The following is a 27,084-nucleotide window of genomic DNA, read 5'->3' on the forward strand; positions in this document are numbered from 1 at the left end:
GGCTGACGGGCAGTTCAGGCACGTTTAGGTTTGGGCTTAGTGGATTTGGAAGCGCAAACACTGGATGTATATCACAGGGTACTTGTAATAAATAACCCTGATGAAGTGCACTTATTCTTAACTAACACTGTCTAAAGACATGTAGAATACTTAAGCATACTTGTCGACTTTTAGGCTGCTCTCTCCAGGAGAGAGCAGCCAGGTCGGCTCAGCAGGGGGGGGCGGGCAGTGACGTAACGTGCAGAGGGGGGCAGGCCAGAGGCGGAACGGGGGCATGGCGGAGGGGGAATGGGGCGTGACTGCGGGATCGCGTCATGTAAGCCAGGCCCTTTGCTGTGTAATGTCGCTATTACCGGCATTATACAGCAGGGGGCGTGGCTATGTTGACGTGATTTAACAAGAATCGCGTCATCGTCTGCCCGGACCACCCACTTTACTCACTAAGTGGGCGTAAGGGCAGGGGGGACCCCTGAATTCGGGAGACTTGCCTGCTCTTCCAGGGGGTCGGGAGGGTCACCCGATTTTCGGGAGCCTCCCGGCCATTCCGGGAGTAGGCAAGTATGTACTTAAGTGTCCTGTAAATGCACAGTGCTGATGATGTAGGCGGCTTTACAGAGGAGGCATTGCCCAGCAGTCCCAGATCAGCGCAGCTGTGTGTGTAATGGCGCCCAAACGCTGACAGGGAGTGAAGGAGAGAGAGATGCAGCTCCAGGGCAGGAACATTAGCAGTAAATGGCGCCCTGGGGCTGGGGGAGGGGCTACAGGTCAGAGCCAGATCCCTTTGCTGGACTTCACCACCGGTACTGCGGGCCTTAAAGAAACGGACTTATGCAAAAATCCGACCTGTGCCCATGCCCTCGTGGTCTAGTGGGGTCCCTGCATGGCCACAGTGTCCACGCCAGCGCGTTTGGTCCGCCTTCCAAGGACCACGCCAGATCACGGTTTGCAGCGGGTCCCGCCTGGGGGACCCTCTTGCCTCCTCCTTTCAGCGGCCACGCGATCCCGGAGAGCAGCGGTCGTGTGTGTGTGCCCTTATGAGAGAACCGGAGCCTCCACTGTAGTTACCCGGCAACCAGGGCGCTGGAGTGTACAGCGCCGCTGGGAGGTGAAGGAGCTGCAGCATGATGTGTCAGAATGACACATAGCACTTTTAAGTGCCTATGCTGCCGCTCTGAAGTCTTCTTTCTTCATTTGAAAGCTCTTTTCAGGGCTGCCCAGCGCAGCCCTCCCTGTTGTTAGCCTGCACTGCAGGCACCAACTTACAAACTGAGCTCCTGTGCACGGAGGCGGGGTTATAGAGGAGGCGGCGCTGTGCATCTTGGGAACAGTCAAAGCATTTAGCCTGTTGGTGCCTCGGATCAAGATCCAACTCTACACCCCGATGTTATCCCTGTGGAACCCCAGTGTACCCCGATGCAGAAATATATATATATATATATATATATATATATATACACACACACATACACACACATATACACACACATATACAGAGCCGTAACTAGACTTTTAGTCGTGGCTCCGTCTGTGATGGTGCGCCTATCACCGAGTGCGTCTCCGTCCTACCGGGGCTTGCACGCTGACAATGGAGACGCGCCTCATGGAGAGCATCTCCTTCCGCACAGAGACGCTCCCATTCTGAGCGTCTCTGTGCGGAAGGAGATGCTCTCCATGAGGTGCGTCTCTGTGCACTCTTGGCGTGACTAGGCGGACGGAACGCCTAGTCCTGCCGGGAGTTCATGTTTGCGATGGAGCCGCCTCAGATGAGAATGGCTCCATCTGTGTGTGTATATATTACATATATATATATATATATGTATATATATATATATATTATTTTTTTTTTACAGATGTAGCCATGCTCATCTGCGGTCATGGGCAGGAGTGCTCTGTATGATACCTCTGCGTAACTAGGCCAAGTTTTGAGCTCCATAACAGACAGAAGCCTATATTGCCAGGCAACTGGACTTTTTTCCATTCTGACCTATAAATGAAAGGTCTAGAGCTGTTGATAACATTGCTATTGTCAATGACAACCATACGTTTCTTCCAACATATGTAACAAGGAATTTGGGACATTGTAAGCACCTTCACCGCTGCATGAATAGAGGTGTAGTCACATGCCACGCACCCACTGGGCGTCATGTTTGCAGTGTTGACACTCGTCACACCCAAAATGCATATCGCACTGGAGGCATGCCCATGGGCTTCCCGAGACCCTCTCTTTACTGCTTAGTTGCCAGGCACAAGGGCGAGACATTACTTCACTGCTCCCAACCTGACACTGTGGCCTGTGGGTGGGATGACAGGACAGTGCCAAAAAGCAGGACTGTCCCATCAAAATCAGGACAGTTGAGAGGTATGCCCATAGCTGGTGATTACTTACATCACCACAATGCTTGTTCGGTTACCATTTTTTTCTTTGATTGAAGCCTTGATTGAAGATTTGATTCTTTGACCACTGCTGCTCAAGTTGAATACAGAATCTGAGTAATAAGTAGCTCTAACAGCAGAACTCACCATGGTGGTCATTCCGAGTTGTTCGCTCGCTGCTAATTTTAGCAGAATTGCTAATTGGCTAAAATCCGGCAGTTCTGCGCATGCGTATGCACAGCAGGGCCCACGCGCTAAGCAATTTGACACAATACTATGCTATTTTACTCACGGGCGAACAAAGCTTTTCAATCGCTCTGCTGATCGTAGTGTGATTGACTGGAAGTGGGTGTTTCTGGGCAGAAACTGCCCGTTTTCAGGGAGTGTGCTAAAAAACGCAGGTGTGCCAGGTAAAAACGCAGGAGTGGCTGGAGAAACGGAGGAGTGGCTGGCCGGACGCAGGGCGTGTTTGTGACGTCAAACCAGGAACTAAACGGACTGAGGTGATCGCAATCTAGGAGTAGGTCTGGACCTACTCAGAAACTGCAAGGAAATACTTAATAGCAGAATTGCTAATCTTTCGTTAGCAATTCTGCTATTAATAGCAGAATTGCTAATCTTTCGTTAGCAATTCTGCTATGCTAAGTTACACTCCCAGAGGGCGGCGGCCTAGCATGTGCAATGCTGCTAAAAGTAGCTAGCGAGCGAACAACTCGGAATGAGGGCCCATGTTATGTACAAAGTGTTAGGCCACTAGACTATTGGGCTGATTTCTGAGAAACTTCGCACCTAGGGGGTAATTCCAAGTTGATCGCAGCAGGAATTTTGGGGGTAATTCCAAGTTGATCGCAGCAGGATTTTTAATAGCAATTGGGCAAAATCATGTGCAGTGCAGGGGAGGCAGATATAACATGTGCAGAAAGAGTTAGATTTGGGTGGGTTATTTTATTTCTGTGCAGGGTAAATACTGGCTGCTTTATTTTTACACTGCAAATTAGATTGCAGATTGAACACACCACACCCAAATCTAACTCTCTTTGCACATGTTATATCTGCCTCCCCTGCAGTGCACATGGGCCCTCATTCCGAGTTGTTTGCTCGCTAGCTGCTTTTAGCAGCATTGCACACGCTAAGCCGCCGCCCTCTGGGAGTGTATCTTAGCTTAGCAGAATTGCGAACGAAAGATTAGCAGAATTGCGAATAGAAATTTCTTAGCAGTTTCTGAGTAGCTCGACACTTACTCTGCCACTGCGATCAGTTCAGTCAGTTTCGTTCCTGGTTTGACGTCACAAACACACCCAGCGTTCGCCCAGGCACTCCCCCGTTTCTCCAGCCACTCCCGCGTTTTTCCCAGAAACGGCAGCGTTTTTTCACACACACCCATAAAACGGCCCGTTTCCGCCCAGAAACACCCACTTCCTGTCAATCACACTCCGATCACCAGAACGAAGAAAAATCCTCGTAATACCGTGAGTAAAATACCTAACTTTTGAGTAAAATAACTAAGCGCATGCGCTCTGCGAACATTGCGCATGCGCAGTAAGCGACTAATCGCAATATAGCGAAATTCGGCAACGAGCGAACAACTCGGAATGAGGGCCATGGTTTTGCCCAATTGCTAACAAAAATCCTGCTGCGATCAACTTAGAATTACCCCCTTTGTTAGCAGTTGGGCAAAACCATATGCACTGCAGAGGGGGCAGATATAACATGTGCAGAGAGAGTTAGATTTGGGTGTGGTGTGTTCAATCTGTAATCTAAATTGCAGTGTAAAAATAAAGCAGCCAGTATTTACCCTGCACAGAAACAAAATAACCCACCCAAATCTAACTCTTTTTGCACGTTATATCTGCCTCACCTGCAGTGCACATTGGCCCTCATTCCGAGTTGATCGGTCGCAAGGCGAATTTAGCAGAGTTACACACGCTAAGCCGCCGCCTACTGGGAGTGAATCTTAGCTTCTTAAAATTGCGACCGATGTATTCGCAATATTGCGATTACTAACTACTTAGCAGTTTCAGAGTAGCTCCAGACTTACTCTGCCTGTGCGATCATTTCAGTGCTTGTCGTTCCTGGTTGACGTCACAAACACACCCAGCGTTCGCCCAGGCACTCCCACCGTTTCCCCGGCCACTCCTGCTTTTTTTCCGGAAACGGTAGCGTTTTCAGCCACACGCCCCTGAAACGCTGTGTTTCCGCCCAGTAACACCCATTTCCTGTCAATCACATTACGATCGCCGGAGCGAAGAAAAAGCCGTGAGTAAAAATACTTTCTTCATAGTAAAGTTACTTGGCGCAGTCGCAGTGCGAACATTGCGCATGCGTACTAAGCGGATTTTCACTGCGATGCGATGAAAAATACCGAGCGAACAACTCGGAATGAGGGCCATGGTTTTGCCCAACTGCTAACAAACTTGCTGCTGCGATCAACTTGGAATTACCCCCCTACTGTAGATAAACCTTGTTGCAATGCAAGAGGAGCAAATACAAAGGGGCATTGCAAGGTACATACTATGCAATAATTCAGCCAATCAGTCTATTCTTAGCTGCTTTGTGCAATTATTACACAGTGTGCACACAGCACATGGAACTGACTGTTGTTTATATATCTGACAGATCAGCTCCCAACTTCAGGAGTGACGCATGACAATTTGTTGGTCACTATAAGGCTTTGCAGTAGCCCAGGGGACCCATCTATAGTACTCTCAGGCGGTCACTGAATTCATGAGCCTGCAGCAAGTAGGCTAGGCTCCCATAGACTCTATGGCAGTAGCTGGTTGCCAGACAGGACTCAGCTGACTGCAGCAGTGGCTGTAAGTACATTGCTGTTGGCTGCAAGACACAATAAGTGTGAGGGGTTGTCTGGTGCTCTGCTCAGGTGGTCCCTGGTCTGGGAGGTCAGATGGGAATCCCAGGTCTCAGCACGATAGACATCAGTATTGGTGGGTGCGTTGCCGGTCACTACAGTAAAAACAAGCAGTAACCAGCAGGAGCTGTTCTGTCTCACAGTGCAGTTTTAAGCAGAGCTCCCAGAACAATACTGGTTAACACTGCAATAGCAGCAGCTGTACCGATGTTACATCACATCCGCAACACGGAGCGGGAGCACGTCTGATGTTGATCGGTCCTTAGCTCCTCTGTCAGAGCAGCAGGTTCAGGACATTGGGGGTCATTCCGAGTTGTTCGCTCGCAAGCTGCTTTTAGCAGCTTTGCACACGCTAAGCCGCCGCCTATTGGGAGTGAATCTTAGCTTATCAAAATTGCGAACGAAAGATTAGCAGATTTGCGAATAGACACTTCTTAGCAGTTTCTGAGTAGCTCCAGACTTACTCGGCTTCTGCGATCAGTTCAGTCAGTGTCGTTCCTGGTTTGACGTCACAAACACACCCAGCGTTCGCCCAGACACTCCTCCGTTTCTCCAGCCACTCCCGCGTTTTTCCCAGAAACTGTAGCGTTTTTTCACACACATCCATAAAACGGCCAGTTTCCGCCCAGAAACACCCACTTCCTGTCAATCACATTACGATCACCAGAACGAAGAAAAAACCTCCTAATGCCGTGAGTAAAATACCTAACTGCATAGCAAATTTACTTGGCGCAGTCGCACTGCGGACATTGCGCATGCGCATTAGCGACTAATCGCTCCGTTGCGAGAAAAAAATAACGAGCGAACAACTCGGAATGACCCCCATGGAGCGGGGAACAATGGAGGAGAGGTGGCTTCTCTGTCTCCGCCCCTGGTCGTGCTGCACATGCAATATGTACAGACATCATCTGACAAACTGCATGTAAAAAAATCTCAACACTCTCAAGGGAAATGTATTGTTCTTATAGGAAGTGTAGTGCATATGCAGGAAATCGGATGTTCTCTGGATTGTTTCAGCTGTCCAAAAAAATTAAAAGTTGGGGATTGTTCCACTAATCTATCAGGTGTGTACCTAGCTTTAATCTCTCTGCACATTTTCAATCTGCCCCACCTGCAGTGCAATATGGTTTTGCCAAGGTGCAAAGTTACTTGCTTTTTTGCTATGTTACTAAAGCGCAAATGCCCCCTTACTTATCGGGTGTCAATCGACCCTCAATAATGAATAGGCCCCATAGTAACATTGAATTTAGAGCTGGTGCAACCCGCTCAGCAAAGTATGCACAGCAGAGAGGCACCGGGCTGGAGAGGTGCTCTCCCCTCTTTGCTGCTCTGCTTTTCAGGCCCGGCCACTACCCGCTCAGCAAGGTCCTGCAAAGCAGGGAGGCGCTGGGTCAGAGAGTCGCTCTCCCCGCTCTGCAACCTTGCTTTGATGTGCGCTGTTGATGCCGGCTGCCAGCGCCTGTCACTCTGACAGACATCAGCAGCGGCGCCAGCAGCATGAACAGCGGCTCCCCTCTCCCTACCTCCTCACTGATAGAGCCGCCCCTCTCCGTGTCTCCTCACTGATGGAGCCGCCCCTCTCCCTGCCTCCTCACTGATGGAGCCGCTCAGCGCTGTGAAGGAGGCGGAGCCCGCAGCTGGCAGCAGTGTAGTGAGTCACACTGACTCATTACACGCTGCCGCCACTGAGCTACAAGTTCTGACATAGAAAGCCAGTGAGAGGGTGATTACTCACATCACCCTTCGTCTTTGCACCGCACTGCTGCTGCAGCTCTCAGCTTCCTGGTCTCCGTGTTGGCCCTCCACTGCATGCTGGGACATACGGGGGAAGGAGGAGGGGGGGTCTCGGCAGCAGTCTGTGGTGTGTGTACAGAAGACTGAGTCAGTGCACTCAGCCCCTGCAGTGAGGAGCCTTGCTGGAGCCAGAGCCAGGAGGTGCAGAGTGTGAAAGTGTGGAAAAAGAAAACACATGTAAAGTAAAGAGTGTGTGTTTCTGTGTATACTGTATATGTATTTTCCTATGTCTGTTTAGGTGTGTGTGTGTGTGTGTGTGTGTGTGTGTGTGTGTGTGTGTGTGTGTGTGTGTGTGTGTGTGTTTGTTTAGCTATGTGTGTGTTTTTCTGTGTATACTGTATATGTATTTTCCTATGTCTGTTTAGGTGTGTGTGTGTGTTTAGCTATGTGTGTGTTTTTCTGTGTATACTGTATATGTATTTTCCTATGTCTGTTTAGGTGTGTGTGTGTGTGTGTGTGTGTGTGTGTGTGTGTGTGTGTGTGTGTGTTTAGCTATGTGTGTGTTTTTCTGTGTATACTGTATATGTATTTTGCTATGTATTTAGCTGTATGTATGTGTTTGTGTGTCTGTGTATACCTGTATGTGTTTTGCTGTGTGTGTGTTTTACTATGTGTGTGTGTATATCCATATCTACAGATGTAGCCACACTCATCCATCCCGTGATGCGTATGCATCACGGCATGGATGGCGCCACTAGTGCCCATGTCTATGAAGTGCGCATGTGTACTTCTATGGAGTGAACGGAGGCTGCGAATAGCTGCAGCATGGCGTTCACTGCTGCTTACCACATCTCTATCTATCTATCTATCTATCTATCTATCTATCTATCTATCTATCTATCTATCTATCTATCTATCTATCTACCTCACATTCCCGGTAGTAAATGTTGACGTGTGCCTCTCTACTGTGTGGCGTATCGTGTATAAGGCTCCCTACTGTGTGGTGTACCGTTTAGTAAGATCTTTACTGTGTGGCGTACCGTGTATAAGGCTCTCTACTGTGTGGCGTACCCTGTATAAGGCTCTCTACTGTGTGGTGTACCGTTTAGTAAGATCTTTACTGTGTGGCGTACCGTGTATAAGGCTCTCTACTGTGTGGCGTATCGTGTATAAGGCTCTCTACTGTGTTGCGTACCCTGTATAAGGCTCCCTACTGTGTGGTGTACCATTTAGTAAGATCTTTACTGTGTGGCGTACCGTGTATAAGGCTCTCTACTGTGTGGCGTATCGTGTATAAGGCTCTCTACTGTGTGGCGTACCCTGTATAAGGCTCCCTACTGTGTGGTGTACCGTTTAGTAAGATCTGTACTGTGTGGCGTACCGTGTATAAGGCTCTCTACTGTGTGGCGTACCGTGTATAAGGCTCTCTACTGTGTGGCGTACCGTGTATAAGGCTCTCTACTGTGTGGCGTATCGTGTATAAGGCTCTCTACTGTGTGGCGTACCCTGTATAAGGGTCCCTACTGTGTGGTGTACCGTTAAGTAAGATCTTTACTGTGTGGCGTACCGTGTATAAGGCTCTCTACTGTGTGGCGTATCGTGTATAAGGCTCTCTACTGTGTGGCGTACCCTGTATAAGGCTCCCTACTGTGTGGTGTACCGTTTAGTAAGATCTTTACTGTGTGGCGTACCGTGTATAAGGCTCTCTACTGTGTGGCGTACCGTGTATAAGGCTCTCTACTGTGTGGCGTACCGTGTATAAGGCTCTCTACTGTGTGGCGTACCGTGTATAAGGCTCTCTACTGTGTGGCGTATCGTGTATAAGGCTCTCTACTGTGTGGCGTACCCTGTATAAGGCTCCCTACTGTGTGGTGTACCGTTTAGTAAGATCTTTACTGTGTGGCGTACCGTGTATAAGGCTCTCTACTGTGTGGCGTATCGTGTATAAGGCTCTCTACTGTGTGGCGTACCCTGTATAAGGCTCCCTACTGTGTGGTGTACCGTTTAGTAAGATCTTTACTGTGTGGCGTACCGTGTATAAGGCTCTCTACTGTGTGGCGTACCGTGTATAAGGCTCTCTACTGTGTGGCGTACCGTGTATAAGGCTCTCTACTGTGTGGCGTACCGTTTATTAAGATCTTTACTGTGTGGCGTACCGTGTATAAGCTTCTCTACTGTGTGGCGTACCGTGTTCAAGTCTCTCAACTGTGTGGCGTAACGTGTATAAGCTTCTCTACTATGGGGGGTATTCAATTATGTGCTGTTTTTTCGGCCGAAAAATGGCACAAATTCGACCAAGGGTATTCAATTGCAGGTGTTTTCACAAATTCAAAAAAACAAATGGATCGGCGGCAAATTCGCCAATCCACGTGGTTTTTGCCAGTGCCGTATTTTTCGACCAGTCGAAAAATTGGCACAGGCATTGAATAGGGCGAATCTAATCCGCCCTAAATCGGCTGATAATTGCCGATTGTTCGACTGGTCGAAAAATCCGGCAATAATTGAATACCCCCCCTGTGTTATAACATGCATAATCTTCTCTACTGTGTGGCGTACCCTGTATAAGGCGCTCTACTGTGTGACGCAACGTGTATAAGGCTCTCAACTGTGTGGCGTACCGTGTATAAGCTTCTGTACTGTGTGGCGTACCGTGTATAAGCTTCTGTACTGTGTGGCGTACCGTGTATAAGCCTTTCAACTGTGTGGCGTAACGTGTATAAGCTTCTCTACAATAGGGGGTATTCAATTATGTGCCAAATTGGACCATGGGTATTCAATTGCGGGTGTTTTGAGACCGATTTTGAATCCCTTTTCGCCCACGAATTTTCCCCCTTTTTTTGTCGAATCGGCATGGGCGAAAACGCCCCCAAATTCGTCAAAACTCATAGATCGACTGCAAATTCGCAGATTCATGTGGTTTTTGCCAGTGCCGGACTTTTCCACTTTTCCACAAGTCGAAAAATCGGCACAGGCATTGAATAGGGCGAATCTAATTCGCCCTAAAAACGGAAGATAAATTGCAGATTTTTCGACTGGTCGAAAAATCTGGCAATAATTGAATACCCCCCTATGTGTTGTAACATGTATAATCTTCTCTATTGTGTGGCGTACCCTGTGTAAGGCTCTAAACTGTGGCGCAACATGTATAAGGCTCTCTACTGTGCGGTGTACCATGTATAAGCTTCTCTACTGTATGGAATACGGTGTATAAGGCTCTCTACTGTGTGGTGTACCATGTATAAGCTTCTCTAATGTATGGCATACGGTGTATAAGGCTCTCTATTGTGTGGTGTAACGTGAATTGGGAGTACTATTGTGTGGCGACACCCCTTGTTAGTGAGACAAACCATATTTTGCCATTTCCCTATTTTTAATATGCGATGGGGCCCAATGTATATTGTTGCACCTGGGCCCACTATTCTCTAGTTCTGCCACTGCGCCTGTCTGCCCAGGAAGCCCACCGCACGCGTCCCTACCCTCACCCTCTCTAACTCCCCCTCAGCGTCCCTGCCCTCACCCTCCCTGTAACTCTCCCTCAGCATCCCTGCCCTCACCCTCTCTCTAACTCCCCCTCAGCGTCCCTGCCCTCACCCGCCCTGTAACCCCCTGTCAGTGCCCATGCCTTCACTCTCCCTATATCTCCCCGTCAGCATCCCTGCCCTCACCCTCCCTGTAACCAGCCTACAGCATCCCTACCCTCACTGTAACCACCCTTCAGCGTCCCTGCCCTCACCCTCCCTGTAACCACCCTTCAGCGTCCCTGCCCTCACCCTCTCTGTAACCACCCTTCAGTGTCCCTGCACTCACCCTCCCTGTAACTCCCTGTCACTGCCCCTGCCTTCACTCTTCCTGTAACTCACTGTCAGTGCCCCTGCCTTCACTCTCCCTGTAAATCCCCCTCTTTTGTGACGCACACTGACCCTTTATGAGTTAAGGGAGGTAGGGCGCAATTTTATAGTTTGCAGGAGGGCGCCGAACACCCTAGCACCGGCCCTGCTGCTGTTATTGCAGTCTGCCGCTGCACCAGACAAAATACTGTGTGACAGGCAGCGGCGCCGGCAGTGTGAAGTGTGGCTCTTCTGGCATAAGCTACCTCCCTCTCTCCTCCCCACTCCACTTGTATGGCGGTGAAGTGGCTCTACAGTCACCAATCCATCCAACGCTGATTTCCCTTGTAAGTATGGCACTTCCCCTTCTCTCCCCTACCCTCCTGTGGACATATGTATAAGGGGCACTACTACTGTTGGTGTTATGTGTGGCACAACTACTGTGGGCTAGACGTGTGGCACTACTATTGTGGGAGTTATCTGTAAGGCACTGCTACTGTGGGCATTATGTGTGGCACTACTACTGTTGGTGTTAGTGCAAGGGGTACTATTACTGTAGGTATTATGTGTGGCACTACTACTTTGGCTGTTATGTCTAAGGGGCACTACTACTGTGGGTGCTATGTGTAAGGGGCACTACTACTGTGGACAGTATGTGTATAACATACACTACTGTAGGCATTGTGTATAAGAGGTTCTACTGTGTAGTGTGACGTGTTTACGGGGTACTACTGTGTAGCATAATGTGACTAGGGGGCACTACTGTGTGACGTAATGTGAATAAGGGACACTATTTTGTGATGTAATATGAATCAGGGGCACTATGTGAAGTAATGTGAATAAGATTGTGCTACTGTGTGGTGTAATTTGAATGGTATGCGGTCAACAGACGGTCAATATGTCGACATGCATTAGGTCGACATGGTCAAAAGGTCAACACGGTCATTAGGTCGACCTATGAAAGGTCGACAGGTACAAAAAGTCAACAGATTGAAAAAAAACAACCTTTTTTCAACTTTTTCATACTTTATTATCCACGTGGACTCTGATTGGGAATAGTAACCTGACTGAAGCTTGGCAAGCGTAGCAAGTCATTTGAGGGGACGTGGTGTACTAATTTGGGTCCATGTGCGCAGGCGACGAAAATGACAAAAAAATATACATGGTGTGTCGACCTGTTTCTGTTGACCATTTTCAATGTCATCATTTTCACGTGTCGACCTTTTGTAGCTGTCAACCTTTTCCCTGTGTTGCCCTTTCATAGGTTGACCTAATGACCATGTCGACTTTTTCACTGTCGACCATATGGTGTTGACCTAATGACCTTACTGTAGATTTATTGATCTGTAACCAATTTGGATTGGGGGTACTATTGTGCGGCCACGCCTCTTCCTTGTAAGACCACACCCCTTCAGTGCACGCTGTCCCTTTATTATGTACAGTATAGGAGGGATGGTGCAAATTTGTCGTTTGCAGGGGGAGCACCAAAAACACCCTAACACTGGCCCCGATTGGACGTGTACATTTTAAAATCTTAGTTGTTATTTGAAAATGTATCTCCAATTCAAACAAATTAGATTACATTTGGAAAATTGAGCTACAGTACTGTGCTGGCCTGTATAAATGTGTTCAGCTCTTGGAGCACCTAGTAGACCTTGATATTGTGATAAGTGCGCACTCATAAGTGATTGAGACAGTTGAAATGAGCAGACTTTCTGGTCACGCTATAAAAATATTACAAACACATGATATAATCGAGGTCCCTCTGCATGGAAGTGTGCACATACAGTATTAAGCAAGTCTTACTAAAGATGCATACACACGGTGAGATCCTTGCTATGCGCGATTTTAACTATGCGATTTCCCTTGAACTCCCCCAGAGCCCAGAAGCACCGATTTTGACTATATACTTTTACTATGTACTTTTGATTTTGTCTATGTACAATTTTGACAATACTTTGTACTAGATAGTTCAGTAGATAGGCCCTCATTCTGAGTTGTTCGCTCGTTGCCGAATTTCGCTATATTGCGATTAGTCGCTTACTGCGCATGCGCAATGTTCGCAGAGCGCATGTGCTTAGTTATTTTACTCAAAAGTTAGGTATTTTACTCACGGCATTACGAGGATTTTTCTTCGTTCTGGTGATCGGAGTGTGATTGACAGGAAGTGGGTGTTTCTGGGCGGAAACTGGCCGTTTTATGAGTGTGTGTGAAAAAACGCTGCCGTTTCTGGGAAAAACGCGGGAGTGGCTGGAGAAACGGGGGAGTGCCTGGGCGAACGCTGGGTGTGTTTGTGACGTCAAACCAGGAACGAAACTGACTGAACTGATCGCAGTGGCAGAGTAAGTGTCGAGCTACTCAGAAACTGCTAAGAAATTTCTATTCGCAATTTTGCAAATCTTTCGTTCGTAATTCTGCTATGCTACGATTCACTCCCAGTAGGCGGTGGCTTAGCGTGTGCAATGCTGCTAAAAGCAGCTAGCGAGCGAACAACTCGGAATGAGGGCCATAATCAAGATTGACTTGCCTGCACAGTCTATCTAGGCTTGTGATACCAACCCCGCGGGACCGCGCATCTGGTTCGAATTAGTATCGCAAGCTGCCTAACACCTTGCGATTTCCACTAACTATATAGTCAAAATCTAAAGGAAAAATCTCACTGTGTGTACACACCTTTAGACTCATATGTAATAACTTTAGCCATATGATACAGGTGGACTAAAGAATTGCAGGGTCACTCGGTAGCAGAAATGAGTGAGTTCTCTTCACACAGGCGCCAGCATGGTTCACAACCTTATGAAGGTAGACACGTAATGTCTCCACCCACTGGGAGTGTATCTTAGCTTAGCAGAAGTGCGAACGAATGGATCGCAGAGCGGCTACAAAGTTTTTTTGTGCAGTTTTAGAGTAGCTTCAGACCTACTCAGCGCTTGCGATCACTTCAGGCTATTTAGTTCCTGTTTTGACGTCACAAACCCGCCCAGCGTTTGCCCAGCCACGCCTGCGTTTTTCCTGGCACGCCTGCGTTTTTTCGAACACTCCCTGAAAACGGTCAGTTGACACCCAGAAACGCCCACCTCATGTCAATCACTCTGCGGACACCAGTGCGACTGAAATGCTTCGCTAGACCCTGTGCAAAACTACATCGTTCATTGTGCCCGTAAGACGCGCATGCGCACTGCGCCGCATACACATGCGCAGAACTGCCGTTTTTAAGCCTGATCGCTGCGCTGCAAACAAATGCAGCTAGCGATCAACTCGGAATGACCCCCTATGTACACTGAGCTTTCCCCACTCCACCATGCTGTGGAGCACTATGGCAACTTACACATGAGCTGCAGAAGTTAACAGTGACTTGCTGAAGGTGTAGAGAGGTGTACATGCATTAATAACATATGACAGGTACTACAAACTATCATGCAATGACATCAACAGAGCGTTCCCATGCTTTAATAGGTTGTAACTCGACAACAAACACAATATTACTAGAGCTCACACTTAAAGAAGACAGTGGTCTGTGAATCTTACCGACTCAGATGACTTGAGCATAGATACAGGCTGTGAAAAATGTTAATGTGTTACAGAAGTCAACTTTACTGAATCGAGTCACAGATGAGATTTCATTAGTAGTGTTCACAGGTGATACAAATTTGCTTAGCCAAAAATATGAAACTGAGTGCTGACTCTAACCAGTCTCTGGCGTCAGTGCCTGATCCAATACACCCTAAGCAGATTACCAAAACATTTTATTCATTACCCAAACCTGTTTCCTGTAATGGAAAAACTCAGAATTATTCATTTGAAACTAGTGTTACACCATTTTTTTTACTTTATTCTTATTTAAAAAAAAATAGTAACAAAATGTATTTAAATAGATATACACATAGCGAGTGGTAGTCAATGGAACATTTTCAGGTTGGATTGAGGTATTAAGTGGTGTACCAGAAGGATCTGTGCTGGGACCTTTACTGTTTAACATATTTATAAATTACATAGTAAATGGTATCGAGAGTAATGTATCAATTTTTGCAGACGATTTTAAGCTCTGTAGGATAATTAGATCAGATCAGGATGTTGTCTCTCTTCAAAGCGACTTATCTAAACTGGGGGTTTGGGCAGCCAAGTGGAGTATGAGGTTTAATATAGAGAAATGCAAAGTAATGCATTTCGGGATCAGAAACGAACAGGCAACCTATACATTGAATGGGGTAATTATTGGAAAGTCAGTAATGGAGAAGGATTTGGGGATGATCATAGATAGTAGGCTTAGGGGTATATTCAATTGAAGCCGAAAGCTGCTGTCTGTCGAAAAGACGGCAGTTTTCGACTTTTTTAGGTCAGAAGGGGTTCCGACCTGTTCAATCTAACGCCAAATTATTCGATAAGTCGAGGAATTCGACTTGTCGAAAAGCACGTGAATCGGCGGAATAGCTGCCGATCCGCGTGCTTTTCGACCATCTCAATTAGACTTTAAAAAAAGACAACTTGAGATGCGGGAGCAGAGATGGGGAAGAGCCGCGGGCAGACGGGGGGAGCAGCGCCAGAGGATGTGTCACAGCTGCTGCTCACAGCAGCGTCCACCCGGCTCCAGCAAGCAAGACCTCGCTTGCTGGAGCCAGGTGGACGCTGCCGTGAGCGGTGGCTGTGATGCGGGAACAGAGACGGAGGAGAGCCGCGGGCAGACGGGGGAGAGCAGCGCTACAGCAGCGGCAACGTAGCCAGAGGATGTGTCGCAGCTGCCGCTCACAGCAGCGTTCACCTGGCTCCTGCAAGCAAGGTCTCGCTTGCTGGAGCCGGGTGGACGCTGCTGTGAGCGGTGGCTACGCTGCTGTAGCGCTGCTCTCACCTGTCTGCCCGCGGCTCTCCCCCATCTCATCTCCAGCATCTCGATTCGACTTTTTTTAAAGTCGAATTGAAATAGCATTGGATAGCCAAGGTCGGATCCATTTCGACAAATGAATGTCGGAATGGATCCGACTTCAATTGAATATACCCCTTAGCAGTAGTGCCCAATGTCGGGATGCTGCAGTAAAGGCCAATAGGGTATTAGCATGCATAAAACGGGGAACAGAGACTAGAGATGGAAGCGTAATCCTGTCATTGTATAAATCATTGGTACGGCCCTATCTGGAATACTGTGTACAATTCTGGCTCCTCATGATAAAAAAGACATAGTAGAACTAGAAAGGTGCAGAGAAGAGCTACTAATACCCCTTTTCCACCTCTAAAGTACGGGTAGCAGCCGGGAGCCTGACACGTGTGCTACCCGGCTGCAGCCCGTGCTCAGCCCCCTTTCCCACTGCGCTCACCAACCCTGCATATTGCCGGGTTGGTGACGCTGCTAACGACGCGGCAGGGGCGACGCTGGGAGATCACATAATCTCCCAGTGCCGCCCTTCCATACAGTGTAAACGGGAGCCGTGTCAGCTTCCGTTTACACTACAACCTTACCCAGATCATTCCCGTGTCCTACCCAGGTAGCTACCTGGGTAGGATTCCCGGGTCACTTGATCCGAGTTTTTGCAGAGGGACCCTTTTCCACTAGCAAAAAACACGGGTAAATGCGCGCCCCCGTGCATTTACCTGTGTTTTTTTAGCTAGTGGAAAAGGGGTATAAATTGATCAAAGATTTAGAGTCCTTGGAATATGAGGAAAAGGTTAGTTAAGTTGGGAATGTTTACACTAGAGAAAAGGCGTCTGAGAGGGGATATGATTAATATCTTCAAGTACATGCAGGGACCTTATAGGGATCTTTCGGGCGATTTACTTATCAATAGATCTGTACACAGCATGAGGTCACCCTTTATAGTTGTGCAGAGGGAGTTCAACACCAAATGAAGGGAGGGTTTCTTTACTGTACGGGCGGTTAGATTATGGAACACACTGCCGGAGAAAGTGGTAATGTCTGAATCTATCGAGATGTTCAAAAAAGGTTTAGATACATTTTAAGCCGAAAATGGCATACAAGAATATCATCTGTAAACAAAGTTAACTTGGTGGAATACCACTATGGGGGTGAGGTATGGTATGCCTGCGGCCGGGCTCCCGGCGACCAGCATACCGGCGCCGGAATCCCGACTGCCAGCATACTGACAGCGTGGTGAGCGCAAATGAGCCCCTTGAGGGCTCGCTGCGCTCGCCACACTGCGGGCATGGTGGCGGGTCGTGGACGCCCATGAGGGAGAAAAACTGTCAGTATGCCGACTGTCGGGATTCCGGCGCTGGTATACTGTCCCGACAGTCGGCAACCTGAAGACCACCCCACTATGGAACTCGATGGACAATGGTCTTTTTTCAACCTTAACAACTATGTTACTATGTTACATATTTATACATATATTGAAGACTTATCAAATTCACATCCATCAAACCCTCTCATCACACATCACTAACATCCAGTGTCCTTCCACCATCTTGTCTACAGTAAGTACGTCTGTTGTCTACAGTAAGTACGTCTCTCAATATTCATTTATACTGTAGCAACATGAACCTCATCACTATTGTGTGTAACTTTGCTGATAGTTATCATTTGTTTTTATACCTTAAGTGGCTTTGTAAATGGCCTGAACTACTTAACAGTGTTATACCACTTTCAAACAGAAAAGTCTGAAAGTCCCGACAATTACACGGCATTTCAATGCCGGGTAGTTTTGCCGGTCCCTGTCTGACCCCCCTTTCACACAGACAAGCAAATTACCGGGTCGAGAATTCCCACGGTCTAAGTCCCAGGAATTTCAACCTGGGTTGACCCTTTCACACAGAAAAAGGAGCGGTGCTTTTCATGAAATTACCGGGTAGAACTGCTTCACCCGGTAATGTCAGTTTCTGTGTGAAAGGGGTATTACTATGTCCAGCTGCTGTTATTCCACATAATTTGCAGCTGTAATTGCTCTGGCTGTATGCATTACTTTCTCTTACATACACAAATAATAAAAGATATTGCAGGTATGGGAAAATCAGGAGCTGAATATTGGCTAAGATTGGAAGGTATGCATTGTGTGCTGTTATATAAACAACTTATAGGCCCTACACACTTAAAGATTTTACTGAACGATATGAACGTTCTCAGTCATTAATGAAGGGGAACTTGTTCATATCATTCAGTGTGTTGGCACCAATGATAAACGATGCGCAGCCCCGCACTTGTTCATCGTTGGTGCGGCTCGTTCATACCTGCAGGCCAATATGGACAATCTTGTCCAAATTAGGTTGCAGGGCTATGGAGCCGGGTGAAGGGGTGAGTGAAGAAACTTCACTCCACCCTCTCCCCCCGCAGCCGGGTCGTCCGGCAGCCGTATAGGCCATTGGGCAGCTCGGTGGCGGGTCGCCGAGTGTGTAAGGTCCATTATACAATACATGAACATTTGCACAAATAAACTCATGAAGAGTACACAACTAATGTATGACTTATACAATCATGTGTACACAATGGGGGCCCTGCTGAGACGGTGTATGCAGATTCACTTTAGCTGACATTTGTGCCGGCTTGTGATTGGAGAGGCAGGACAGGTGAGGGAAAGGGCTGTGTGATGTACTGTAGGCTGAGTACAGGGCTGTAACAGTTAAGGGTGCCTGAGTGCTGGTTTGCTGACCAGGGTAATGCATAGGATACTTGCCTACCCTACCGTAATTTCCGGGAGGCTCCCGAAAATCAGGTTGCACCCTCGGCTGTCCAGAAAAGTGGGTAAGTCTCCCGAAACTAGCCCCCACCATCCACACCCTCCATCACCCACTGTAGTGATCCAAAAAAGTGGGCTGCCCAGGATGGCGATGATGTGATTCACGCTGAATCGCATCAGTATAGCCCCACCCCCCACTTTCGATGACGATAATCTGGGCACTGTATAGGGGTGGGCAGGGCAGCAATAACGCAATTGCATGTCCACGCCCCTGCAGCGGTATTATCAGGGAAGAGGAGTGTTACGACAGCCTAGCGCTTCTGATTGACTCAACGCACTTCAACGATGTGGCATGTTCCGACATGATGCGACCATGACCCAGACAGGACACTACTACATCCCCAATTAGTGTTCCACTTCACATAGGGGGGAAGTTTGGTGGTACACATTTACTCATTACTACTAAAACAACAGTATTGTCCATCTAATGTTTATCACCAATTGTTTAAATTATGATTACTATGAATTATTTCAGTTACTCACCAAATCCATGCAGACACCGTCTTTCTGGGACAGAATGACAGACAAATGTATGGTTCCCAAAACATGCTCGGGGTGCTGTGGATCCTTTAAGTTTAACGCAACTTCTTTTGAACTGGAATAAAAGAATGACCAGAATCATAAAACTGTCAGTAATTACTCATAAAGACTGGTGGCACGATGATAGACGACTGTGAAACATAGTTTTCTCTATCTTTTACATCTAATACTGGGGCAGATGTATTAACCTGGAGAAGGCATAAGGAAGTGATAAACCAGTGATATGTGCAAGGTGATAAACACACCAGCCAATCAAATCCTAACTGTTAATTTACATATTGGAGCTGATTGGCTGGTGCCTTTATCACCTTGCACATATCACTGGTTTATCACTTCCTTATGCCTTCTCCAGGTTAATACATCTGCCCCACTGTATACTGTATATTTAGAATGAATTCACCATGCTATCTTGTTACACATTCAGCAACATTTTATTCTGACAATAACATATTATTCTTACTTTCTGCACTGCATGTCAATACTGTGGCACATCAACATAAACTAATGCAATTTGCCTTGACACAAGTCATCCTGTATCTTATAATTGATAGCAGTACTGCACAGCATCCAGGTACATACAAGTGTATATTTAGCCTGAGTTTTGTCAGTAACTGCATCAGCAATGTTCGGCTGACACTTATGCTTATGTTCTCAGGAAAGAAGTTGTTTCTAATTTAGCAGTTTTATATTTCTTTATTTATAATATATTTATATATAATTTTCCCATATTTCCAGCATTTTTCTGCATTGACTGACTACACAAAAATATAGCTATTTTATGCATCTTAGATAGTTATTACAATCCATTACAATTCTATAGGTTTTAAAAAGTAACATTTAATGAAAAGGATGTTACTGTAGAAGAGTTAATTCTTTTCATATTATGTAAACATATAGGGCCTATTCAGATATGGTCTAGCTGCTGCCGTTGCTATATTTTGCTGTATGCAATTATGATTATCTGCTAATCTGGAAGCTAACCTGAACATAGGTACGCCCACTGCTATCGCACCATTTCTGTCTGATGGTGTATAATTGCTGATACATCGGTACCATCATCGCAAATTGGGTCAAGTCACAGAGTCTGAGTCTCTCTGTAGTTGCGTAGGCTGAGCTGCTCCCCCAAGACGCAGAAGGCTCTCCAGTAGCAAGCAAGATCGCAACTGCTAATTTATGTACGCAAAGAAAATGATCTGAGATCTCCTCACCACAGTTTAGTTACACCTCTTTGGCTGAAAAAAATGCAGATATGATGAAAATGTGTATAGCTGGTGTCACGACCACCGGCCGATTCTCCAGATATGCCAATCCGAGAATCGCAGTCCGTGACTACTGGATTACTTTAAACCCGAAACTGCCACCAGCAAGAAGGTTTAGCGACTAAACGTAACGCCGTCTTCACTTCGGCCTACACACACAATTATTACTACGTCACAAAATGATAGCATGGACCATAAGGCCTTCGGCATAAGAATCACAGAACCAAAACTAGAAATTAGATGTTTCATTTCAAGAATATCTTCAGAGCTTTGGTTACAAAAAATGGAGTTACAGATTATGAGAAATATTTAAATGTACACACAGATTAGGATACAATTTCAAATAGAATAAAAGATACTTTCAGAAACTTACTCAACAGTAGGTAAGCCTTCTGTGTGCAGGGATTTCACAATGTGGGCGGGATGTATTAAGATACATAGCCGCCCTTCGCCGCACATCGCAGCAATGTTGATCGCATATGTACTAACATATGCGATCAATATAGCAATGCAGTGACGGAGGCCCCCCGCGATACCTGTGAGGTGGTCTGCGGGGGTCTCCGTCACCTCCCAGGGGTCTCCACACTTCTCCCACGCTGGGAAGCAGCAGCGGGCTGCCCCCGGCGCCTCCTCCTCCCCCCTGCAGCTGGGAGGACCTCCGGCTGCGTTGCTAGGGGGAGGAGGAGACTACCTTCCGGGACCAGGGCAGCCTGGAGGAAGGTATGCAGGGGGTAAGGAGTCTGTGGCGGCGGGTTGCGGTGGTCGGCGATAAGAAGCCCATAGGCTTCTATAGGGTATCGCCATCCAGAGATGGCGATACCCTGAACGGCAAAAAACCAGCGGTGGGGTCTTAGTACATTTGAAAATGCGGTAAAACCCTGGAAAATTGGGCTTTTACCGCATTTTTACTTTAGTACATCCCGCCCTGTAAGAGATAAGATGTATTCCCAGCTCTTGGGTGTTCCCTCAGAAATGAACAGCACAGTATGTGTGAGAGGGGCAGATATAGCCTCCTCACAGCTGGATCCCACCGTTTCCTTAACTCTCTCAATGCTGTGTACCTGGGCAGTGAGAAACCAGATTTATTTTGGTTTCACTTTCAACAGCTGTCTTTCATTTAAGTTTCTAAAAGGTCAGGTATTTTGACCTGGCCTGGCTTTCCTGTAAAGTTTATCCTAACTATAGTTTATAGCTTCTTAGATAGAACAATAGGTCAGAAATGGGGTGGCTCCTGGGGTACAGGGCCTCCTGGACTGCCGTGGCTGGGCGACAACAGGGCATCGCAGCATTACATTTAATTTGGCACTTTCAGCGTTTGTTTATTATACATGTTACACATTTTTTCACTTATATTAATTCACCCCATAACACCCCTTTTTTTCTCACCTATCCCTTAATCCTTCTCACTACACATAATTATTCCCTGCGATGCCCTGGGGTTGCTTGGCTGTGGTTTTTTTGGGGGTCCCGTGCCCTAGGTTTGAACCCCTATAGTGTTAGGTACTGCAGCAGAGTGGAGTCCCTTGCCGAGGGGCTGCAGCTTCATGCATTGATCAATACATAACTAAACTCCACTATTTATTATATGCTAAGCTGTATGATATCAGTAATGCTAGAGACAGTGCACCTACAACACCCCCCTTTTCTTCTGTAGAACTACAAGTCTCAGTAGGTAGCACCTCACATTACTGGCAGCTATAGGTGTGCAGTCTAAGGCCCCTCCCTAGCTTCTTAGATAAGGTAAGGGCCATAAACTATCCTCTGACTCCCCACAATACATAAGTGTCCTTTACTCCTATATCTGTGTATCTATGAGTTCATGAAAAAACAAAAGAAAAAAGAAAGACTGTGCTGGGGCACTCTTATTGAAAATTAGTAGTCATTCAAATTTAACTTTTATTAAGATTCTTCTAAAATATATTGTGACAAACAAAAAATTGCATAAAATATTTATATAAATATATATATAAGAAACAGTAAATACTGCCCAGGTGAAAAGTTTCTCAGTATATTAGCGGGGGTAGCCTAACATATATCTACAAACAAAAAGTAGATGGCTTTTCCCTCCTACAAAGTGGTATCCCGTAAAATAATTATAGCACCTAAGTAATTACTAATATAATGGAGAATAGAGTAATTACTAATATAATGGAGAATAGAAAGGGTTTGTTGCCTAATTTGATGTTAATCCACCTTCTGTTTAGATGTCTAACAGTGGTATTTTGATGTCTAACAGTGGTATTTTGGTCACAATAGGCATTTTGATTCAGCAAATTATTCAGGAATTTATAATCTGCTAGGAAATTATGGTAGAAAAAATAAATTCAAAGAAAGGGGAAATTTTGTGTTCCCCAAATACTTGTATAAACAGCTCTCGGATCTGGTGAGTGTGAGTGAGTTTATAGAAAAAATGTAGAGAGATAGGGAATTATTCCTTCTGCTTTCCAGCAGGAGTGTTTACTGCACCTGGTATTCCTTGGCAGTCTCCCAAACAAGTACTAACCAGGCCTACCAGAGTTTAGCTTCCAAGATCATGCGAGATTAGGCGTCTCCTGTGGAGTGTGGCAGTAAACGGCTGGATGAGAGAGTACTCATTCCTGGTAAGTAGAAAGTGTGCTTCTGCTGTCCAGACAACGTTAATACCGCACAGATTGGTCTCTTATTATATAGGGACAAAGGCTGGATGAGAGGGCACACTAGCACAGATGTGCAGGAGTATAGATAGAGAAAGCAATAGCAATTTCTGCCAATCTGGCATCAATTGGGTATATAAGAAAAAGATTAGTTACAAATAAATATTTGTTGTGCAAAAGTGCATGTATACAAAAAAGTATCTCTCAGAAGACAGTAAGAAAAGAATTTTGGTAACAAATAAATATTTGCTTTGCAAAAATGCATTATGTGCAAGAAAAGCATCTCTCAGAGGATCCGAGTATGGTGAAGTTTCATAGTTATACATAAAAATTGTATAGTCTTTTTGGTATGTAACGCAAATTGTCACCAAAGCAAGAAAATACTAATTTGTTCATACAGAGTATGCAGGATATATGTCTAAAAAATGCATGACAGAAAGTAGCCCAAGTATTTCATAGATGTCAGAAAAATTATAGCATCATTAGAGCCAAACATTCAATAATATTAGCAATGCATGATGTTAGAAAAAAGACATATATACACATCACTATCTGACACAGATAAGAAATGAAAAAATCATGAAAGAAAATCATTCCTGTCCTAAAAAGATATAAATATACAGATAAATGGTGCATAGAAAATTATAGTAAGCTGCTGTTTGTAATAATTCTGCCCAAGTGGGCGTTTACATAACCGGGATATCACCAAGAGATATGGGCTGCGCGCCGCCCTATCTCACCACCAGATGGACCATTTCACCTATTCACAGGCTTGTTCACTGGTCCTCTACTCCCATATCTGTGTAGCTATGAGTTCACTTAGAGGACAGGCTGGCAGCCATGTTGTGTCACAGACTCCATTACAATATACACGTAGACATTACATAAAAGTCTTATATCGCTGGATGCAAGTGAATGTCCCATTTGCCACAGATGGGCATACACTATACAATTATCTGGCAGATAATCTGTGGTTGGAATGAAAAGTCATAGTTTATGACTATGGATCACCCGTCTATTGAGAAGGTATCCCGTAAGCCTGCAGAGTTCTCCAGCAAAGGATTCAGTATGGAATCCCAACAGTCGGGATCCTGACAGTCATAAAACCGATGCCGTAATCCCAACAGGCGGGATCCCAACAGTGAGCGCAGTGTGTCCCATTGCAGGTCTCGCTGCACTCGCCACGCTTCGGGCCCGGTGTTGAGCTTTGCTCGCAACACTAATTTATTCCCCATCGGGCTTCCGGACCCAGGTTGGGATTTTGACCACCGGGCTTCACTTGGCTGTCGGGATTCTTGCGTTGGTATTCTGACCGCTGGGATCCCAACAGACAGGAAACAAACTGCTTCCCCCAGGAAAGTGTCCATGGAAAAATATTATTACATTTTAACTATTTATTACATGAGTCATAAGAATGCACATACTGTACAGATGTGTTCACATACATTATTGCTGCAGGCGTGCCAAACAGCTCCTCTCAGCTCGCCAGGTCCAGTGAGACACTGCTATCATCGGGCGTCTTGTTTGTGCCCTTTCCACTGAAAATGCGCCTAAATCACAACGCAATGCAACAAGAACGCACCAAGAAAGTGCTGATTCATTTGATTCTGGTATATCTGTGTGCGACCGGGTCTCTGAATCTGTATACGAATGCTACAATGCAGCGGCTTCTTTGTCCATACCAAATTCCATTGTGCTTTATCTACACTCAGACACACAAGTGTCGCATATCAAATTCAACACAGTCTCCTGGTGCGTCCTAATTTCATTGCATGTAACTTAGATTCATTTTTAGGAAAAAAGGCACAGTAAAGTCACCCGATGCTGGCAGAGTCTCACGGGGCGTGGCATGCTGAGAGGGGATATCTTTGAAAAAGCCTCTACTTGGGGCGATAACAGTCAGAGGATCTGTATCATGCTATTATTGGATACCTGAGCCACTTGTTTCATTCTGAAAGACTTTCCCCAGTATGCTTCTGGAGCACATTGTACAGAAGCACTGACTGCACCACTGGTCTATCTGGAAGTGCCGTGGCGGTGAGCACAAACCTAAATATCAACTCCCCAGGGGGTCATTCCGACCCGTTCGCACGCAGCAGTTCTTCGCTGTGGTGCGAACGGGTCGGGACTGCGCATGCGCAGCGTGCGAATTGCGCATGCGCGTCATTGCCCAGCAACGGCCGTCCCAGGCAGCAACGCCGGGAACGAGGAAAGCAGTCGCAGCGACAGGAGGAAGGCGTGTCGGGGCGTCAACTGCCCATTTTCCGGAAGTGGTCCAGCGAACGCAGGCGTATCCAGGCGTTTTGAGGGCGGATGTCTGACGTCAAATCCGGGACCTGCATCGCTGGATCCGTCGCAAAGGGTAAGTAGGTATAGGGCTATTCTTGTTTTGCTTGAAACTTTTTTAGCATAGCAGGGCTGCAAAAGCGGTCGCAGCCCTGCTATGCTAAAATACACTCCCCCATAGGCGGCGTCTAGTTGATCGCACGAGCAGCAAAAAGTTGCTACGTGCGATCAACTCGGAATGACCCCCCAGGTGTCTAACCTCACTGCATGTTGGACCTTCAAGCACACTACTCTATCTGGGACATCTGGTAATATCATCATATTCATTGGGTCTGTGACTGTTCACATACATTTGGGACTTCTGGTTCAACAAACATACTTCTAGCCATAACAAGTTCCTTTTATTTTCTATATATGCATTGAAATCATTAGGACTAATTATACAAATGTCCCATATTATATTATTGTCTACCAGCATGAACTATCATTTCTAGGGCACATATGTGACCCGGATTATTTACCATCAAGTGCAATATAATGATTTTATATATTCAACTCTATGAAATATTGTATATTTGTATCTGTTACTAAATCTGTATTTTACTTTTTATTGAAGTGCCTTGACCATCACTTATTCTGCCAAACCAGTATTTAATATTTTTTAATATGGGTATTTTGTATTAATTAGTGCAGTTTCTCTTGTTTGTGCTGGTTCTACTTTGTTTACTCGTCAACCATAATATATACAAAATAATTTATTACGTACTACAGCTGTCCTTATGCACCTTTTAAATTAGTCACTCTTTCTATGGTTGCATAGCAACAAGTAGTAACTTCAACGTTATGGGCAATAAGCCTTTGTGTTTGAGAGGTGCGCTATTTAGTTCTCTCAGGGTACGTACAAAAACTAAAATCAGTCCTAATGGATCTCATAATCCCAGCGACATCGTCCTACATTCTCCCTTCTCACACTTCTGCAGGGTTGCTTAGCCTGCTGTGATGAATCAGGAAAATGATCGCTAATTGTAATCAGCCAGGACTAAATAGTAAATACTTGCCACAAGAATGCATTAGTATATGAGTGGGCAAAGCAAGTGCAGTGCTTTCATGTACATTCATTTATCAATCTGACAGCAACGGATAAATTATTATAATTCGTTATAGAGTTCTACAGTACATAGCCATTTACCATCTTGCTATTTGAGCTGACATTTGCACCGTACATAGAAGAAAAGCACAGCACACACAGGGGGGGTGATTCAGACCCGATCGCACGCTGCATTTTTTTGCAGCCATGTGATTAGGTCGGTACTGCGCATGCGTGTGACCCGCAATGCGCAGGCTCGTTGGCCGTAGTCGGGCAGCGACGAATCGAACAAAGAAAGAGTTCGCAAGAAGAGTGACAGGCAGAAGGCGTTCGTGGGCGGCAACTCACCATTTTCTGGGAGTGTCCGGAAAAACGCAGGCATGCCTGGCCGTTTTTAGGGAGGGTTCCTGATGTCAGCAACATCCCGGATCATCGTAGCGGCTAAGTAAGTCATGGGCTGTGCAGAAACTGCACATACTTTTGTTTGTGCAGCTCTCTGCACAGCCGATCGCACCCCTGCACAGCGTTTATCCCCTCCCCTGATGGCAACGATTACTTGGTCGCAGCAGTGCAAAAAATAGTCTGCGTGCGACCAGGTCTGAATTAAGCCCACAGTGCACCGGTAGCACAAAGCCATCTAAACAAGGACCTTTGATTACAACTGGGGACATGGATCTAATCGTACCCAGCGTCACTGACTTACACTGTATTGTTAAGGGATGTACTACGATTGGCCGGCTGTTGGGATCCCGGCGCCGGGATCCCGACTGCTGGAATGCCGGCAGTGGGGCGAGCGCAAA

General features: G+C 46.3%; 1 protein-coding gene and 1 pseudogene across 4 annotated transcripts in view; both read right to left on the bottom strand.

Moving 5' to 3' along the window:
• The window catches only part of MCTP1 (multiple C2 and transmembrane domain containing 1), a 1,810,807-nt gene that overhangs the window by 1,089,468 nt on the left and 694,255 nt on the right, over window positions 1-27,084 (bottom strand). For 3 of the 4 annotated variants that reach the window (XM_063964019.1, XM_063964022.1, XM_063964021.1), the window contains exons 5-6: window positions 18,963-19,074; window positions 14,329-14,358 (exon numbers count right to left, since the gene is read on the bottom strand). In XM_063964019.1, the coding sequence (XP_063820089.1) occupies window positions 14,329-14,358; window positions 18,963-19,074 (142 nt within the window). The remainder of the gene's footprint in view (window positions 1-14,328; window positions 14,359-18,962; window positions 19,075-27,084) is intronic. The other variant, XM_063964020.1, reaches the window with a different exon arrangement.
• On the bottom strand, window positions 22,733-22,851 carry LOC134949852 (5S ribosomal RNA; annotated as a pseudogene).

The sequence above is a fragment of the Pseudophryne corroboree genome, chromosome 1 (genome assembly GCF_028390025.1).
Source record: "Pseudophryne corroboree isolate aPseCor3 chromosome 1, aPseCor3.hap2, whole genome shotgun sequence".
Lineage (NCBI taxonomy): Eukaryota > Metazoa > Chordata > Amphibia > Anura > Myobatrachidae > Pseudophryne > Pseudophryne corroboree.